This window comes from Mobula birostris, chromosome 15 (assembly GCF_030028105.1).
Source record: "Mobula birostris isolate sMobBir1 chromosome 15, sMobBir1.hap1, whole genome shotgun sequence".
Taxonomy (NCBI): Eukaryota; Metazoa; Chordata; class Chondrichthyes; order Myliobatiformes; family Myliobatidae; genus Mobula; species Mobula birostris.
Genome location: NC_092384.1, coordinates 83092975 through 83112683, shown reverse-complemented (window position 1 = coordinate 83112683; position 19709 = coordinate 83092975). Strand labels below are relative to the sequence as shown.

Below are 19709 nucleotides of genomic sequence, written 5' to 3'. Positions count from 1 at the left end.
GCTTTGAATAAAGAGTTTGTACTTATACGGTCTCTGAGTAATTTTATCTGGATTCGACTTCCACAGTACCTTCTTTTTATTTTCTTCACAAGTCCTTTCCTACATATCTTAGTGTCATTAGTAAATCTACCAAACTCAATGCCTTCATCTAAGTCACTGATGCCCAGCACTAATCCCTGCGAAAAACTATTTATATCTACTCTCCATGTCTTATTTGCCAACCAACCTTCCATCTATTCCAAAATGTTACATTCCATAACATAAACATTATTTTTCCACAATAACAGCTGTGCAGCACATTATCAAGTGTCTTCTGGAGCCGATGGCAGATCTACTTGGCCCATATTTTTGACAAACTCTAATAAATTACAAATAAACTCTTCTTGAGCTTCCAGCCGGGAACAAGTGTAGATTATAACCGATGTTTCAATGACAAACTTTGCTATCTTCATCAGGGATGATGTGTGGGCATGTCTAGTCCAGTTGTATTTATACCCCTGTAGTCCGTCCCTCTCGATTGGTTAGTCCTCATCCAATCCGATTTCTGGTCTCCCACCTCGTTTACAATCTAATTCCAGTTCTTTGTCTCTAAATTTTTTTTCCCCTCTAGTTCTATTTCAATGGCTTTCTTTATCAGGCAGTCCCAAAAGCCCGTAGTTTTGTGCCATTGAAGTCAACCCAATAGCCATGGTGAATGCAGTGTTCTGCACCACCAATTTCTCCGGGTAACCCAAACGGATACATCTCCTGTGCTTCTTGATGTGGCTTCCACTGTGCATCCCATCTGATGATATACACTGCTTTGCATTCACATAGAATCCAGCAAACACCAGCCAATGCCCATGAATGTGGAGCAGCGTATATTGGCCTAGCGGGAGGCATGGTGGAAACCCGCATCAAGGAGTACAGGAGGTGTATTCATTTGGATATCTGCTAGGATATCTCAAGTCTGGACTAGCCAGAGCTTTATATAGCTGCAACATAACCTGTTCTGGCTCTTGAACTCAATCCTCCAACTAATGAAGATGAACATACCATACACCACCCTAGCGCCATAGTACCATGGCAGTTAGCGTGACAATAGTACAACTTGGGTTATCAGAGTTCGACTGTAGCACCATCTAAGTTTATACATTTTCCCTATGATCGCTTGGGTTTCTTCCCCAGTCCAAAGATGGTTCCTACCTCTACCAAAATTCAAAGTTAAATTATTATTATTGTTATTTGCAGGCAGCCACAAAACAAAAAAACACAATCAAATCCACAAACTTCTTCACACAATAAAGACCAACTGTTTACCCACTGTGCAAAAAAAAAAAGAACAAATCGAGCAAACAAATAATACATGGAACATGAACCACAGAGTCCCCGAAAGTGAGTCCACAGCCACGGAGCCAGTTTAGTACTGAGATGAGCACAGCTGGTTCACGAGCCCATTGGCTGCAGCCACAGCCGTCCAATCAGTTCAACACTGAGGCCAGTGAAGCTACTCCAGGAGCCCGATGACTGCAGGGCAACCTAGTGGCATGAACCCAAGCTCCTGCACCACCCGCCCAGTGGTAACAGCAGGAAGAGAAGGAGACAGGTCAAACACACCTCCTCTTACTGCTCCTTCCACCCACCACCACTGGTATGCAGAACTTGCTCCTCAGCACTCCTGTAGGTCTTTTCCTCCTCATTATAATACATCTGGCTTTAGCTCCTTTCCAAATTTCAGGCTGAATTAGATCATATTATGATCACTTACTCCAAAGGGTTCTTCTACCTTAATTTCTCTAATCAATTCTGGTTCATTACACAACACCCAATCCAGAACAGCTGATCATCTAATGGGCTCAACCATGAGCTGCTCTGAAAAGTCATCTTGTAGGCACTCTAGAAATTCCCCATCATGCTGGTGATATTAAATCTGATTCTCTAGAAATTCCCTCTCCTGGACCCTAGCACCCACCTGATTTTCCCAATCTATCTGCATATTGAAATCCCTCATTACTATTGTAACACTGCCCTTTTGGCATGCATTTCTAAGTCCCATTGTAATTTATAGACCACATCCTTACTATTGTTTGGGGGTCTGTATATGTCTCCCAACGAGGTCTTTTCACTCTCTGCAGTTCCATAGCTCCATCCACAATGATTCAACATCTTCCAACCCTTTGTCACCTCTTTCTAATGATGTGATTTCATTTTTTTTCTTACCAAAAGAGAAACACCATCCCTCTACCTTCCTGCCTGTCCTTCCAATACAATGTGTATCCTTGATATTAAACTCCCAGCTGTAATCTTCTTTTAGCCATGATTTTGTGATGCCTACAACATCATACCTGCCAAAATGCAACTATACTGCAAGTTCATCTACCTTATTCTTTATACTGCACGCATTCAAATATAACACCTTCAGTCCTGTATTCACCCTTTTCAAATTTGTTCGCCATTTACACTGCAACTCATCCTATTGACTTCAATTTTGCCCTATCAACAGCCTCTCACTACTCATTGCCTCTGTAAATCAGCTAATTAGCTTGTAACAAATTCTACATAAGAGCCAGATACTGCTGTTTCCTTTGAATACTATGATTTACTATCATATGATCAGCTTCCAGGTGCAAGATGCTTCCTCTCAACCCTCTATGCAAAATACTGTCAAACCAGAGACTGAGCTCAGGGTAAGACTAACATATGGGGTTAACTGCACACGTAAGGCAAATTCAAGAGGTGTCCACAACTAAATGTGTGACGTGGAATGTAGCAGAAACAGCAACTTCTCATTCTTGCTGATACTTCAGTGACTTATCTCATGCATGGGCTTACACAGTGAGTTTTCAAACTCACTATTCAAAATGGATCTAGAACTTTCCTGGTGTATATGACAAATACACTCTTCTCTGGCTTCCAGCTTGTACCCAGCTGGAAGCCCGAGAAGAGCTTAAATCACTATTCAAGCTTGGTTTCTTCTGCAAGTTACTGATGAATGCAAATGAGTCAAATCCACCTGCATGCATCTTCTAAACATACCCACAGGGTGGCAGCCACAGTCCGCTGTCTGCAATTCCTCTCCCAACTGAATACAAGAGTTTGCAGACTCCATGAATGGGGTAATCTCTATTACAGACATTTAAACCACATGCATCAGAAATGTTGATGGATTAAGCAGGGATACACATGCACCTCTGGCATTACTGATGAATATTAGTGTCAAAGGTCTACCTGGATTCGCTGACAAACTTTCCAGGGAATGTGCTTACCTTGTTGGAGGTGGGGATCTCTGCTTTGGTTTCTCTTTCTCTCGCTCTCTGTCCTTTTGTGCTCTCTCTTTCTCTTCTCGCTTCGCTCGTTCTCGCTCCCACTCTTCTTTTCTTCGCTGCCGTTCTTTGTCACGTTCACGCTCCCTGTCCCGCTCTCGTTCCCGTATCCTGTTTCCTCGTTCTCTTTCTCTTTCCCTTTCCCTCTCGCGCTGCTCTCGGTGTCTGTCTCGCTCCCTTTCGCGATCTCTTTCTCTCTCCCTTTCTCTCTCTCTTTCCTGGCACAGAAAGAATAAAAAAGACAATGTTTACTTTCACTATCAACCTTCAAAGCAGCATTGAAAATTTCACCCTTCAACTGGACCTTGAGCCAGTCAAGCAATTGATGGACTAGTCAAATGGTGATTTCACTCTGTGCTAGGCTAGTTTATTTTAGCTGAGTCAGCAACAGCTCAAGATGTAGGTTCAAGGTAGTCAGAGTGGTGACAGAAATCTTGTCCCAACTAATGATGCACAATGTGTGTGCTCATCAACAAGGACAGAAATGAACCCAATGGCTAGGGAAGGGTGAAACAGCACTACCCTTGGAAAGAGATAACCACATGGGGGAGTGGTTAAATTGTTACATTTCAGATCACCTGAGGTCAGAATAGGAAAACAAAGTTTAACACATAGCTAAGGAGATGAGAGATGATATAGGATGGAGCTCTTTAGATTTTTGGATCATTAGGCTCTCTTCCACGAAAGATGGGGTGATTTACACCCAAGCTGGAAGAGGAAGGTTTGCTAGTGTTGCACGGTGGGGGTGGCGGAGGGGTTCATAACAGAGTTGCAGGGGGGATGGGGACCAGAGTGCCAGAGCAGTGGGTGTGTGAAACATTGTCAGGAATTGAAAGATTCAGCATGGTGGGATTAATAGCCTAAATTCTGAGACTCAATGTAAGGAGTATTGTAGACAAGACAAATGAGCTCGGGGTACAGATCAGGATGTGAAATTATGACATTGTAGCGCTTAGATAGACTTGGTTGCAGGAGAGGCAGGACTGGCAGCTCAGGGTTTCAGGGTTCTATTATTTTAGATGTAATAGAGGGGCAAGGGTGGCATTACTAGTCAGGGAAAATTTCACAGCAATGTTCAGACTGGCAAAGTTGTTTAGTGAGGCTTTATAGGTGGGACTGCAGAGTAAGAAAGGGATTATAGGGTTTCTCAACTGGGTTCCACAAGAGATCGTGATTTTAAAAACACATTGTTTTTTGAACTTTGCACAATGCTCCGATGTCAGTGCTCACAGCGGGGGGCAGTGACCCCATTAGCATTCTCATCAGGGGTCTCTCAGCTCAGTTTAGCAGTATGCAGTAGTTTATTTAGTTGAGTCCATTCTCAAATTTTGACGAGATAGGGGAGGCCGTTGATTACTGGTGAGCGGTGTATTGCACAGGGGAGGACAGTAGGCTGACAACGAGTGTGTAGCGTGTTTTCCAAGCACGAAATAGATTCGCCCAACTTGGGCTGTGACGTCAGCCTCTCCTTCCCGAATTACCTCCCCAGCTTCCCCTTACACACTGCCGACTGACTTACGGGAGCAAACCCACTCTACCAGTGTAGTACAAAATTGCAGGGAAATTTTCATTCTAAAGTCAGCCCAATGTGGTGATTTTGAAGAGGAGGCGTGAGATGGAAGAGGAGGATTCTAGGCCTACATACAATATTGACAAGGTTAACGATGAAGAATTACAATCAACTGAGTCATTTCACAACACTAGTACAACACTGTCTGTCTTTACAATGAAAGTTACTTATCAATGGGTTTTACATGGACTGGTGATCTGATTTGTCCTATTCCATTGTGCCTAGTCTGTGGGCAACAACTTACAAATGCTGCAATGCCTCCAGCAAAATTGAAAAGACACTTAACTACAAATCACAGCCATATTACATGTAAAAGTGCTGATTATTTTAAAAGGCCATTGGAATCTCAAAACAGAGTAAAGCTTTTGTTAATAAAGTCACAGTCAGTAAAAACTCAGGAAGCAAGTTATTTAGTAGCAGAACTTATTACCCAGAAAAGGAAAGGTCACACAGTTGGTGAGAAACTAATAATGCCAGCATGTAAAATTAGAGTGGGTAGGATAAGCTGCAGTACTAAAAATTGCAAAGGTTTCACTCTCAAACAGTACGATAAGTCGACATACAGATAACATATCACATGATGCTGAAGAGGTTTGTGTGAGACACTGAAAAACAACAGCTTCTCTATCTAGGTTGATGCATCAAGAGATTTCACCAATAAATGTCATGTGGCAGCATTTGTAAGATTTGTAAAAGATGGTGAAATTCAAGAAAATGTTTTCCTGTTGCAAAGAGCTGCCCGAAACAAGCAAAAACCGAGATATATTTAATGTTTTGTCTTCATTGAGCGGCTGGAGCTGCGATTGGATTCATACTGGAGCATCCGCGATGCTGAGAAAGCGGTGAATAGCACGTTCAGTGAGTTGGCCACACTGCAGGTAAAGGCTACACAGGCAGAAATGGAATGGGTGGCCACTAGACAGCATAGCAGTAGGCAGGTAGTGCAGGAGTCCCCTGAGGTCATCTCCCTCCTAAACAGATATACTGTTTTGGATACTGTTGGGGGAGATGTCTCATCGGGGAAGGCAGCAGCAACCGAGTTCATGGCACCATGGGTGGCTCTGCAGCACAGGAGGGAAGGAAAAGGAGTGGGAGAGCTATAGTGATAGGGGATTCGATTGTAAGGGAAACAGATAGGCGTATCTGCAGCCGCAAACGAGACTCCAGGAGGGTATGTTGCCTCCCTGGTGCAAGGGTCAAGGATGTCTCTGAGCGGCTGCAGGATATTCTGGAGTGGGAGGGTGAACAGCCAGTGGCCGTGGTGCACATAGGTACCAACAATAGAGGTAAAAAACAGGATGAGGTCCTACAAGGTGAATTTAGGGAGTTAGGAGATAAACTAAAAAGTAGGACCACAAAGGTAATAATCTCTGGATTACTACCAGTGCCACGTGCTAGTCAGAGTAGAAATAGGAGGTTATTTCAGATGAATACCTGGCTTGAAAAATGGTGCAAGGGGGAGGGATTCAAATTTCTGGGGCATTGGAACCAGTTCTGGAGGAGGTGGGACCGGTAAAAACAGGACGGTCTGCACCTGGGCTGGACTGGAACCAATGTACTAGGGGAAGCATTTGCTACTGTTGTTCAGGAGGATTTAAACTAATATGGCAGGGGGATGGGAACAAATGCAGAGAGACAAAGGGGTGTAAAATGAGAGTAGAAGCAAAAAGTAGTAAGGTGACAAGTAAAAGTGGCAGGCAGGCAAATCTAGGGCAAAAATCAAAAAGGGTCACTTTTCAACATAATTGTATAAGGGCTAAGAGTGTTGTAAAAGCAAGCCTGAAGGCTTTGTGTGTCAATGCAAGGAGCATTCGTAACAAGGTTGATGAATTAAAAGTGCAGATTGTTATTAATGAATATGATATAGTTGGGATCACAGAGACACAGCTCCAGGGTGACCAAGGATGGGAGCTCAACATTCAGGGATATTCAATATTCAGGAGGGATAGACATGAAAGAAAAGGAGGTGGGTAGCATTGCTGGTTAGAGAGGTGATTAACGCAATAGAAAGGAAGGACATTAGCCAGGAGGATGTGGAATCGATATGGGTAGAGCTGCATAACACTAAGGGGCAGAAAACACTGGTGGGAGTTGTGTACAGGCCACCTAACAGTAGTAGTGAGGTTGGGGACGGTATTAAACAGGAAATTAGAAATGTGTGCAATAAAGGAATAGCAGTTATAATGGGTGTCTTCAATCTACATGTAGATTGGGTGAACCAAATTGGTGAGGGTGCTGAGGAAGAGAATTTCTTGGAATGTATGCGGGATGGTTTCTGAACCAACATGTCAAGGAACCAACTAGAGAGCAGGCCATTCTAGACTGAGTATTGAGCAATGAGGAAGGGATAGTTAGCAATCTTATCGTGCGAGGCCCCTTGGGTAAGAGTGACCATAATATGGTGGAATTCTTCATTAAGATGGAGAGTGACATAGTTAATCCAGAAACAAAGGCTCTAAACTTAAGGAAAGGTAACTTTGAAGGTATGAGACGTGAATTAGCTAAGATAGACTGGCTAAGATACTTAAAGGGTTGACGGTGGATATGCAATGGCAAGCATTTAAAGATCGCATGGATGAACTACAACAATTGTTCATCCCAGTTATGCAAAAGAATAAAAAAGGGAAGGTAGTGCACCCGTGGCTGACAAGGGAACTTAGGGGTAGTATCAATTCCAAAGAAGAAACATACAAATTAGCCAAAAAAAGCAGCACACATAAGGACTGGGAGAAATTCAGAGTCCAGCAGAGGAGGACAAAGGGCTTAATTAGGAAAGGGAAAAAAGTTTATGAGAGAAAGCTGGCAGGGAACATAAAAACTGACTGTAAAATCTTTTATAGATATGTGAAAAGAAAAAGATTGGTTAAGACAAATGTAGGTCCCTTACAGTCAGAAACAGGTGAATTGATCATGGGGAACAAGGACATGGTAGACCAATTGAATAACTACTTTGGTTCTGTCTTCACTAAGGAGGACATAAATAATCTTCCGGAAATAGTAGGGAACCGAGGGTCTAGTGAGATGGAGGAACTGAGGGAAATACATGTTAGTAGGGAAGTGGTGTTAGGTAAATTGAAGGGATTAAAGGCAGATAAATCCCCAGGGCCAGATGGTCTGCATCCCAGAGTGCTTAAGGAAGTAGCCCAAGAAATAGTGGATGCATTAGTGATGATTTTTCAAAACTCTTTGGATTCTGGATTAGTTCCTGAGGATTGGAGGGTGGCTAATGTAACCCCACTTTTTAAAAAAGGGAGAGAAACCAGGGAATTATAGACTGGTTAGCCTGACATCGGTGGTGGGGAAAATGCTAGAGTCAGTTATCAAAGATGTGATAAACAGCACATTTGGAAAGCAGTGAAATCATCGGACAAAGTCAACATGGATTTGTGAAAGGAAAATCATGTCTGACGAATCTCAGAATTTTTTGAGGATGTAACTAGTAGAGTGGATAGGGGAGAACCAGTGGATGTGGTATATTTGGATTTTCAAAAGGCTTTTGACAAGGTCCCACACAGGACATTAGTGTGCAAACTTAAAGCACACGGTATTGGGGGTATGGTATTGATGTGGATAGAGAATTGGTTGGCAGACAGGAAGCAAAGAGTGGGAATAAATGGGACCTTTTCAGAAAGGCAGGCAGTGACTAGTGGGGTACCGCAAGGCTCAATGCTGGGACCCCAGTTGGTTACAATATATATTAATGACTTAGACGAGGGAATTAAATGCAGCATCTCCAAGTTTGCGGATGACACGAAGCTGAGCGGCAGTGCTAGCTGTGAGGAGGATGCAGGGTGACTTGGATAGGTTAGGTGAGTGGGCAAATTCAGGGCAGATGCAATTTAATGTGGATAAATGTGAGGTTATCCATTTTGGTGGCAAGAACAGGAAAACAGATTATTATCTGAATGGTGGCCAATTAGGAAAAGGGGAGGTGCAACGAGACCTGGGTGTCATTGTACACCAGTCATTGAAAGTGGGCATGCAGGTACAGCAGGCGGTGAAAAAGGCGAATGGTATGCTGGCATTCATAGCAAGTATTCCAGTACAGGAGCAGGGAGGTACTACTGCAGTTGTACAAGGCCTTGGTGAGACCACACCTGGAGTATTGTGTGCAGTTTTGGTCCCCTAATCTGAGGAAAGACATCCTTGCCATAGAGGGAGTACAAAGAAGGTTCACCAGATTGATTCCTGGGATGGCTGGACTTTCATATGATGAAAGACTGGATCGACTAGGCTTATACTCGCTGGAATTTAGAAGATTGAGGGGGGATCTTATTGAAACGTATAAAATCCTAAAGGGATTGGACAGGCTAGATGCAGGAAGATTGCTCCCGATGTTGGGGAAGTCCAGAACGAGGAGTCACAGTTTAAGGATAAGGGGAAGCCTTTTAGGACCGAGATGAGGAAAAACTTCTTCACACAACGAGTGGTGAATCTGTGGAATACTCTGCCACAGGATACAGTTGAGGCCAGTTCATTGGCTATATTTAAGAGGGAGTTAGATATGGCCCTTGTGGCTAAAGGGATCAGGGGGTATGGAGAGAAGGCAAGTACAGGGTTCAAAGTTGGATGATCAGCCATGATCATACTGAATGGCGGTGCAGGCTTGAAGGGCAGAATGGCCGACTCCTGCACCTATTTTCTATGCTTCTATGTTTCATATCTGGAAACAAAAGGTCTGACTCGGAGGAATGGTGTTGGCATCTGTATTGATAGTGCCCCATCAATGGTTGGCTCTATCAACCATTGTAAAAAAAAAAAGTCCGGACATTGTCACAATACCTTGCTTTCTTCACAGAGAGGTGCTGATATCAAAAACTCTTGGAGATGAAATGAAAAAAAGTTACGGATGATGCTATAAAAATGGTTAACTTTATTAAACAAAGACCTCTGTACTTACTTCAAAGCACCTTAAAACTGTGCCCTCTCGTGCTAGCCATTTCAGCCCTGGGAAAAAGCCTCTGACTATCCACACGATCGATGTCTCTCATCATCTTATACATCTCTATCAGGTCACCTCTCATCCTCCGCTGCTCCAAGGAGAAAAGGCCCAGTTCACTCAACTGATTCTCATAAGGCATGCTCCCCAATCTAGGCAACATCCTTGCACCCTTTCTACGGTTTCCATGTCCTTCCTGTAGTGAGGTGACCAGAATTGAGCACAGTACTCCAAGTGGGGTCTGACCACGGTCCTATATAGCTGCAACATTACCTCTCAGCTCTTCAAATCAATTTATAACCTCTACTTAAATTAAATCAACCGAGCCTACCTTGAAAATAATTAAATCTCATTTTGGGTTAAACCAGTTATTTAATAGAAATTTATTATGTTTGCCTTATGAATTTTTAAAATTTATGAAAGGGAAAGAGAGATTAATTTCAAGAACGGTAAACTGAGCTTAACTACCTGTGTTTTTTCCAAGAAAGTATGGCTAAAAATTCATTCCCTACTCAAAAGAGCATTGACAATTATTTTTGATCAATTCTGGATGGTTGAAAAAATAAATAAATAAAATAGGGCTAGAAAGGGTAAATTTATTCAAATCAAAAAACTTTACGAAATTGGAACCATATTCGTATTGTATAATCAATTATTGGGTTAGTAATTTGTTTGTTCAGTTTAGTAAATGCAAAGGGGAGCGAAGCCCCTAAAACAGATGCCAATGAAAACCTTTGCACAGACTCACTTTCCAGATTCAACCTTCTTGGACTTTGGGTTTTATCTAACTCTTGAGTCCAAAACGTTAAATTTCGGATATTAATTGCCCATTAGTAAAATCTAAAGTTCGGCATCACCAAACCACTATCCTTTTTGGATTCTGTAAATATTTCTTACTCAACCTGGGATTTTTATTCTGCCATATATATGAAGAAATTTTGGAATCAATAATATCAAAAAGGATTTAGGAATAAAAATTGGTACTACCTGAAATAAATAAACTTAGGTAGAACTATCATCTTAATAGCATTGATTTGACCAACTAATGATAAGGACATCGGAGACCATTTAGTTAATAATTGTTTAATATGATCAATTAAAGGTAGGAAATTAGCTTTGAATAGGTCCTGATGTTTCTTAGTAATTTTAACCCCTAAATACATAAGGTATTCTGTAGCCAATCTGATGGAAAACTTCTGTAAATTAAAGTTTGCGTATTTAATGGGAATAACTCACTCTTATCAAAATTTAATTTATAACCAGAAAAGCTACTAAATTGAGCAAGTAATGATATTACTGAAGGGATTTCTCTGGATTAGAAATATATAATAACAAGTCATCTACATATATTGGAAAATGAAAGGAATAAACTGTTTTCGTGATTTATTTATGGGTAACAGTTTTATGTCTTTTGAACAGTTGTCTAATAAATACAATTTGCCTCGGTCGCACCTTTTTAGATATCTACAGATTAGAAATTTTTTGAATGTTATTTTGCCTACCTTTCCGATCTCACATCAAACTGATATTACGGAAAAAATCTTAAGTTTAAATACGGAAAAAATCTTAAGTTTAAATTCCTTACAAAAGTGTGTAATAGCAACTATCCACGACTTGATCATTAAAATCCCTTCAGGTATATCTAATAAAATAAAGAATGAATGGGAACGAGACTTCAAGTAAGTATATCCATAGAAGAATGGGAAAAGATTCTTAAATTAGTTAATACTTCTTCAATGTGTGCTAGACATACTTTAATACAATTTAAAGTGGTTCATAGAATATATATGTCAAAAGACAAACTAGCCCATTTTTATTCCCATATAAACCTTACGTGTGACAGATGTAATTCTGAGGTTGCTTCTTCAACCCATATGTTTTGGTCTTGCCCTCTTTTGAAAAAACATATTGGAAAGACACGTTTGATATTGTTTCATCAGTCTTACATATTGATTTACAACTCCATCCTATTACTGCAATTTTTAGATTACTAATGATTGATTCTAGTTACTTATCATCTTCAGCCTGCCGTTTGATAGCATTTGTTATGCTGACGGCCAGAAGATCCATTTTATTTAAATGGAAAGATTTTGATCCCCCTACTACACTTCAATGGTTTTCTCAGACTATAGCTTGTTTAAACCTAGAAAACATTAGGAGTGGTACGGTTAATTCCTCGATTAAGTTCCAGGAAACTTGGATATTTCCATACATATGATTTAAGTTGATTTTTTTAAAAATCCTTTTTCCTCATAGTTAATCGTATATGGAAGGGGGAACGGAGTCAAGGACAGAATAATTATAATTGACAAATTATGGCAGCGCAGTTTTTTGTTTCGTTTTGCGTTCTGTTTAGTTTAGGGGATTTTTTTTTGGTTTTTTTTCTTGAACAAATCTTTTGAACTTTTTACTGTTTCAATTATCAAGAGATCGGGTGGACTTGTCTGGATATGATACTTGGAACTTCTGTTTGTATATGTTATTGCTATTATTGTAATCCTGTTCTCTTGGCATTGTTATTATTGATATGTTCATTTAACTGATTATAATGTAATAAAAAGATTTGAAAAGAAAGACAATTATTTTTGGATTATTATATCTACAACTTACTGATTGTGAGCTGTAGATATAATTACTGAGACCTGAAAATTATGTCAAGGGTTTCTTCAGGGCAAAAAGGTTGAGAAAGGCTGTTAACGACCAACCAAGAGCCAGTGTGATTTAGAAGAACAAATTTGTAGAGAGATTGCACTGTTACAAGAAACAAAATCTAAGAAAGATGGCACCAGCCGTTTTTGTAGACCCAGGCAACTTCTTCCAGTTCGTCCACAAAACAGCTTTTTTTTTCTTCTTTCTTTTCTTACGTCTTTCCTTTTCAAGGTGGTTAGGGTTCTGTCGGAGTCTGCGTTCTACAGTTCAAACTACGGTTCCTTGCAAACAGTAGGTTTTCCGGCATGCCTTCAGGGAGCAGTCCCGTAGACCAGGGGTCCCCAACCTTTTTTGCACTGCGGACCGGTTTAATATTGACAATATTCTTGCGGACCGGCCAACTTGGGGGGGGGGGGGGGGGGTGTTCAAGTAGGGTTAAACTCAGCTCAACATGTCTTTTACAATTAGGGTTGCCAACTTTCTTACTCCCAAATAAGGGACAAAAGTAGCAGTCAAATCCCGGGACACTTTACCCCAGAAAAGGCTACCAGGACCATAAAGCCTTGCGCGGGCACCTGTGTGCGCATGCGTGATGTGCGCATGTAAAATGTGCGAATGTGCGTACATGCCTATTCTTTCCCCCACAAATCAGTTTTGCCTTCATCTGACTATACTGTACATACATTATTTCTACTTTATATAGGCTGTGTATTTATCATATCATTCCTGCTTTTACTGTATGTTAGTGTTATTTATTTTCGGTTTCATGTGTTATTTGGTATGATTTGTTAGGTTATTTTTTGCGTCTGGGAATGCTAAAAAAAAATTTCCCATATAAATTAATGGTAATTGCTTCTTCAATTCACGCCATTTCGGCACGAAAGGTTTCATAGGAACGCTGTACCTTACAGAGGGAAATATGGGACAAACCAATTTAGCCCGATATACGGGATGTCCCGGCAAATATGGGACAGTTGGCAGCCCTATGTTCAAGTTCAACAGTGCGTGACAGGGAACGAGGAAAGGTGCAGCTGACCCATATCGTTTCCTCACGCAACACACATAAAAGTTGCTGGTGAACGCAGCAGGCCAGGCAGCATCTCTAGGAAGAGGTACAATCGATGTCTCGGCCCGAAACATCGACTGTACCTCTTCCTAGAGATGCTGTCTGGCCTGCTGCGTTCACCAGCAACTTTTATGCGTGTTGCTTGAAATTCCAGCATCTGCAGATTTCCTCGTGTTTGCGTCGTTTCCTCACGGCCCTGTAGCACATGCTTTGCGGCCCGGTAGCACATGCTCTGTAGCCCAGTGGTTGGGGACCGCTGCCGTAGACAACCCAGTTCCTCACCAATTTCATCAGCTGAAGTGTCATGGGACAATGAAACATTGAGACAGCAGACGGCGGAAGGAGGTCTCAGTACTCGAGCGATCCCACTCTCTTGATATAGTGAGAGCCTGCTAGCCCCTAAGACGGTTGGGGGAGGGGGGAGAAGAGGCTTGGAGAAGCGATGCAGAAGAGGTAACATTGCTGGTCTCCGCTCTCGTTGTTTGCTGGAGCGACCCGTCTCTCTTTCGCTGGAGAGAGCGAGCCTGCTTGAGATACTGAAGTGCTGGTTTATGGATTGTAATTTGTGATGGATTCCAGATCAAGGTCTCTTTGGGCATGGTGGGGGTGTGGGGGTGGGGGTGGTCAGTGCTTCTGCTGGCACAGGTGGTGGGAGCTGCTGCTTCTGCTGCTGTTTGTGCGATGAGGGGGGAGGGCTTGGGGGGGTCTAATGTTTCTATCATTCATTCAATGGGGTTAATTGTTTTGTGAATGTCTGAAGTAAGAATTTCAGGTTGTGTACTGTATATTAAATTAAACCATTTGATTAGGGTCAGAGAGCTTTTGACACATTGGCCTTCACAAATCAAAGTATTGAATACAGGAGTAGGGATGTTATGCTGAAATGATATAAGATGCTGGTAAGGCTGAATTTGGAGTATTTTGTGTAGTTCTGGTCAGTTCCCTACAGGAAAGATGTCAATAAGATTGAAAGAGCACAAACAGAATTTACGAAGATGTTGCTAGGACCTGACCTGAGTTATAGGGAAAGATTGAATAGGCTAGAACTTTATTCCCTAGAGCATCGGAGAATGAGTGGAGATGTGATAGAGGTACAAAATTATGGTGAGTTTTGATAGGAGTAGATGCAAGCAGGCTTTTTTCCACTGAGGCTGGGTGAGACAACTAGAGGTCATGGGTTATGGGTGAAAGGTGAAATATTTAAGCGGAACGAGGGGGAGCTTCTTCACTCAGAGGGCAGTGAGAGTGTGGAACAAGCTGCCAGCACAAGTGATGGATGTGGGTTAGGATTCAACTGTTGAAAGAAATTTGGACAGGTACATGGATAGGAAGGGCATGTAGGTGCAGTTTGAAGGTATGAGGAAAATTAAAAGTTTGGTATGGACCAAATGGGCCGAAGGACTTTCCTGCGCTGTAGTGCTCTACACTTAATGACTTTATCATTCATGCACAGCTGACTGATTTGACAATGATGTCAAATTGTGTAATACTTTCCATTTCTGGATGATGTGTGACACTGACTGGTGCATTTGCAGTACCATTAGCATTACACAAGAGGGAGAGGTCAGGTGAGTCGTCCATTCATATAAAAATGTCAGTTTAACTCATTCAAGATTAAGGAAAATCACAAGGTATTTTATGAATACCAAGTACAGAGAGAAACAAGAGGATGAAGGCGAGGTCTTAAATTAATATTTCTCAGCTCTATTTACCAAAGATACTATACTTGTAGAATTTGGGGGGGTGGGGGTGGTATAGATGAAATTCTGCAACATGTTGTCATTAAGGAGGCACCTTAGTGGGTTTTAACGCGGACAAATCCCCAAGATCTGATGAGTCATATCCTGGGGTACCGTGGAGGAAAGTGGGATTACTCTTTTAAACTCTGTGAAGGACACTAAGCGTGATATCCTGATTGAAGATTTCAAAGAGATCCCCTCTCATTCATCTAAAACCTTGGGGCTACAAAAGGGTTGCAGACTCAGCCAGCACCATCATGGGCAGGCCCCTCCCCACCACCAAGGACATCTTCAAGAGATGGTGCCTCATGAAGACAGCACTGATCACTAAGGATCCTCACCATTCAGGACATGCTGTCTTCTCGGTACTACATCAAGGCGCTGGTACAGGACCCTGAAGGGACACTCAACGTTTTAGGAACAGCTTCTTCCCCTCTATATCATCAGATTTCTAAATGATCCATGCTTCTGCACTATTAATTTTTGAACTTTATAGATTTTTACTTTGTAACTGGGTCGTCGTTACACTGGCTGCTGAGGTGTCTAAAATGGCTTTTCTGTAATAATAACTGCGAGGTAAGGAGTTCTCTCTCTCTCTGTTTGTTTGGGTTATAATATCGATAAGGGAAGAAACGAACCAATGAGTGTCCATGTTATTCTTTTTGTAGGGGATATTCTGTCTCACATGGCTGGGAACTGTGTGGTTTGGCAGGCTTTTCACGAGGAGACCCGAAGAGGAAGGACTTGCTGGACGCGCTCTGGTTGACCACCATGGTTGGTCCCAGGCGGCAGGTCGAGGGTTTCGGAGGAGATCGCATGGGGGAAAGAAGACCTCGTTAATTGAGCTCCAACTGTTGTGCACGAAGTGGTTGAACTCTGATAAGTTTGGCACCTTTTACTTTCCTTTTATATTGTATCCCTATTAATTACATAGTTCCAGTAAGATCTATAAATCGTAATCTGTAAATCGTACATTGCGTGCTGTCTGATATTTGATGTGTGAGTTTGCACCAGGTGGCATTACACAGCAACTACGAAAACATGGGACACGGTTTGGCAGGTGGACGGGGTTTCCCCTAGATAAACACGAGCTGATAGCCCTGAGCGTTACATTTGTGGGGGCCATCGTCCGGGGTTGAATTCTGTGGAAGCTGTGTAAACTGGCATGTAAGTTAGTGCGGAGGTGGACCTGGATTAGATTGCAAGCTGGTGTGAGTCCGAGGACGTACCGGTTAAACATGCGTGCGTGTAAAGTGGGGTGGATTTTCGCTCTTCGGAAGAAGTGTTAGTGCGAGGGTTGAGTCTGATTAAAGCTATCGGCAAGGTAGAACTGATAGCTAGAAGGTGCGGTAAAGTAGTGGAATTGTTGGTTCGTTCGAGTGCTGATGTCATGACGTTGGAACTGTCAGCGATGGTCAGCATCCCGGAGGAGGCGGGGCTGTGGGGCCCTCACACCCTCCTGGAGGATGAATGTGAGGCGACACCGGAGGAAGAGTTTGGTGAGACACCAGGGGAGGTGCCAGTAGCCAGTGGTGGAGGGTTGAAGGAATTTGCGAGGGAATGAGTTCTCGGGGTAATGAGAGAGGAGGGGCAAGAGGGGTCAGAGTGGGGAGGATTGGTCAGGCCCCGTCTCCCAGCTAGAGGTGAGACCTCCGAGTTGGCAGTCGCCATTACCTCCCTGGCAAGAAGGGCCGAGGGCCCCCGCCTGAAACTGAGAATTTTCTCAGGAGCCACGCCCACCCCAGAAGGGGAGGACGATTATGAGCTATGGATGGAAAATATGTCCCAGTTGTTAGGGGAGTGGCCAGGCTCGGATGAGGAAAAGAGACAGCGATTGGTGGAAAGTTTGTGGGGGGTGGCGGCTGGTGTTGTCGGGGGCTGAAAGCTGAACAGCCCTCGGCTTCCCTGGTGGAGTATCTGGAAGCTTTGGAGGGTGCATTTGGATTGACGGGAGGTTCCTGGGAGCTTTTAGCGGAGTTTCAAAACATGCGGCAGGGAAGAGGGGAAAAGCTCTCAGAATACATTTTTCGGCTGGAGATAATGCTTAATGGGTTGCTGCGCCAAGGGGTAGTGAAGGCAGAAGAGGTGGCGAAGTTGAGGATGAATCAGATATCTAGGGGTTCCCTGGGGGAGGACAAGGTCGCTTGGAGCCCCCTCCATCGTTCGTTCAGCTGATTAGAGAGGTGCGGGAGAATGACAGTGCGTTGGGCCGGAGAGAGGACTCTGGCAACCAGGGACGATCCTCAGCGGCACAGGTGGTGGTGGCAGGGTTGAGAACCGAGCGACCCAAGGGGTCCCAGGTGAGTAGGGACCCCTCGCATGAGTGGGTTGACAAGGAGAGCACCCCCTTCAAGGGCAGGCCGCGCAGAGGGCTGGAAGTGGCGGGTGTCCTGGGAGGAAGGGGGGTGGGTAGTGTGTGCTATAACTGTGGGAAAGAGGGGCATTTACGGCTAGAATGTGAACAGCAGGAGGTGTGCTACAGATGTGGGGAAGAGGGACACTTCCGGAGGGATTGTGAGAGACAAGATGCCCCGCGGAGGGCAAGCCCCCGGGCAACTAAGGGAGAGGTGTCAGGAAACTTAGGAGAGACTCAGTAAGGGAACGGACTGGAGTCTCTGGAGGAACACGTTCCCCGGAATCTACCATAAGACCCCCGCAAGCCCAAGCCCTTATTTCGGACGGATTAGTGGGACCCCGCTCCAGCGTGTCCCTACGGATAGAGTGAATCTTTGCAAGGGACATCCTTGACACCGGGTTGCAGGTCACCTTATTGTACTGGTCGTTCTACAACAAATATCTAAAGCATTTGCCAGTAACCCCGTTTAATGCCCTGGAGATTTGGGGTACGAGTGATGGTGATTACCCATACGATGGGTACCTGTCAGTGAGATTGGAATTTTCGGCGGGCGATGTGGGAGTACCTGAAGCCCCCGAGACGTTGGTGTTGGTTTGTCCAGATCCGGTGGAAACAGGTGGCACTGCCCTGCTGATGGGGACTAACTCACCCCATGTGCGACAGCCCCTGGGAGCCTGTAAGAAGGAGGCGAGGGAGAACTTTCTGGAGACCCCCTCGGTACACCCAGTGTTTTGAGCAGCATTCGAGGAAGCGGGTGGCCACAGGGGGCTGAATCCTGAGTTCAAACGAGGGTGCACTCAGGCGAGGCCTAAAGTGATACAGCCAGGGGAGGTGGCACTGGTGTGGGGGACCCCCAGATTCCCCAGAGTACCGACGGGCGAGGCCCTGTTAGTAGGCGCCCCAGAAGACCTTGAAGGGGAGTCCCGGTTCCCGGCTGGGGTTCTGGCAAGACCTGAATTGCAGAGGCCCTCAGTTCTACAGGCACACCGGATGGGGATGATTGTAAGGAACACAACGGAGAGGAAGATCACCTTTAAGCATGGGATGTCCCTCACGCACTTGTTCCCGGTGACGGTGATGTCCAGCGCCCCCGTGCGGCTCAATGGAGGAAAACTATTGGAGAAAAGGGGACGTCTGACAGAGGAGGCCTTTAATTTTGAGGACTCCCCCTGTGCCACCGGAGTGGAAGAGAAGGCTGGTGGAAATGATGTTGAAGCTAGGGGATGTCTTTTCTCAGGGCGAGTTTGATGTAGGCTGTTCCAAGAGCACTCGTCACACTATCCGGGTGACAAATGACACCCCGTTTAGAGAAAGGTCGTGGCAGCTGGCCCCGGCTGATGTGGAAGATGTGCGGCAGCACTTGTGCCAGCTGACGGATGCGGGGATTATCGTGGAGTCCCAGAGCCCTTATGGGTCCCCCATAGTAGTGGCTAGGAAGAAAAATGGGAAGGTACGCATGTGCGTGGACTACAGGACCCTGAACTGGCGCACTGTCCCTGACCGGTATACAGTCCCGAGGGTTGAAGACGCGTTGGCCTGTCTGAGTGGTGCCCAGTGGTTTAGCGTACTGGATTTGCGGAGTGGGTATTACCAGATTCCGATAAGTGGGGCCGATAAAGAGAAGCGGTCTTCATCTATCCCCTGGGATTCTTTCAGTTCGAATGAATGCCCCAAGGCATTTCGGGGGCCCCAGCCACCTTCCAGAGGGTCATGGAGAGGACAGTGGGGCACATGAACTTGCTGGAGGTGTTGGTGTATCTGGATGATCAGATAGTGTTTGGATCTACTTTGGAGGAACATGAGCAGCGGCTGCTGACTGTGCTGAGTCGGCTGAAGGAGGAAGGGTTGAAACTTTCCCTGGACAAATGCCAGTTCTGCAAGCCGTCTGTTGGTTATGTCGGGCACATAATCTCGCGAGATGGAGTGGCTACTGATCTGGCTAAGATAGACGCAGTGACCACCTGGCAGAACCCCAAACTGTGAGTGCCCTGCGCTCATTTTTGGGGTTCTGTGGGTATTATCGGCGATTCGCGAAACTAGACGCTGCAGGGCATCGGTGGTCGGCAGCCTTGTCTGCCTATGAGTTCA

At 44.3% G+C, this 19709-nt stretch overlaps 1 protein-coding gene across 2 annotated transcripts in view; it reads right to left on the bottom strand.

The window, feature by feature from the left end:
* Positions 1-19709, bottom strand: part of zc3h18 (zinc finger CCCH-type containing 18) — a 303202-nt gene that overhangs the window by 172968 nt on the left and 110525 nt on the right. For both annotated transcript variants that reach the window (XM_072280013.1, XM_072280014.1), the window contains one exon: positions 3246-3520. In XM_072280013.1, coding sequence (XP_072136114.1) covers positions 3246-3520 — 275 coding nt within the window. The remainder of the gene's footprint in view (positions 1-3245; positions 3521-19709) is intronic.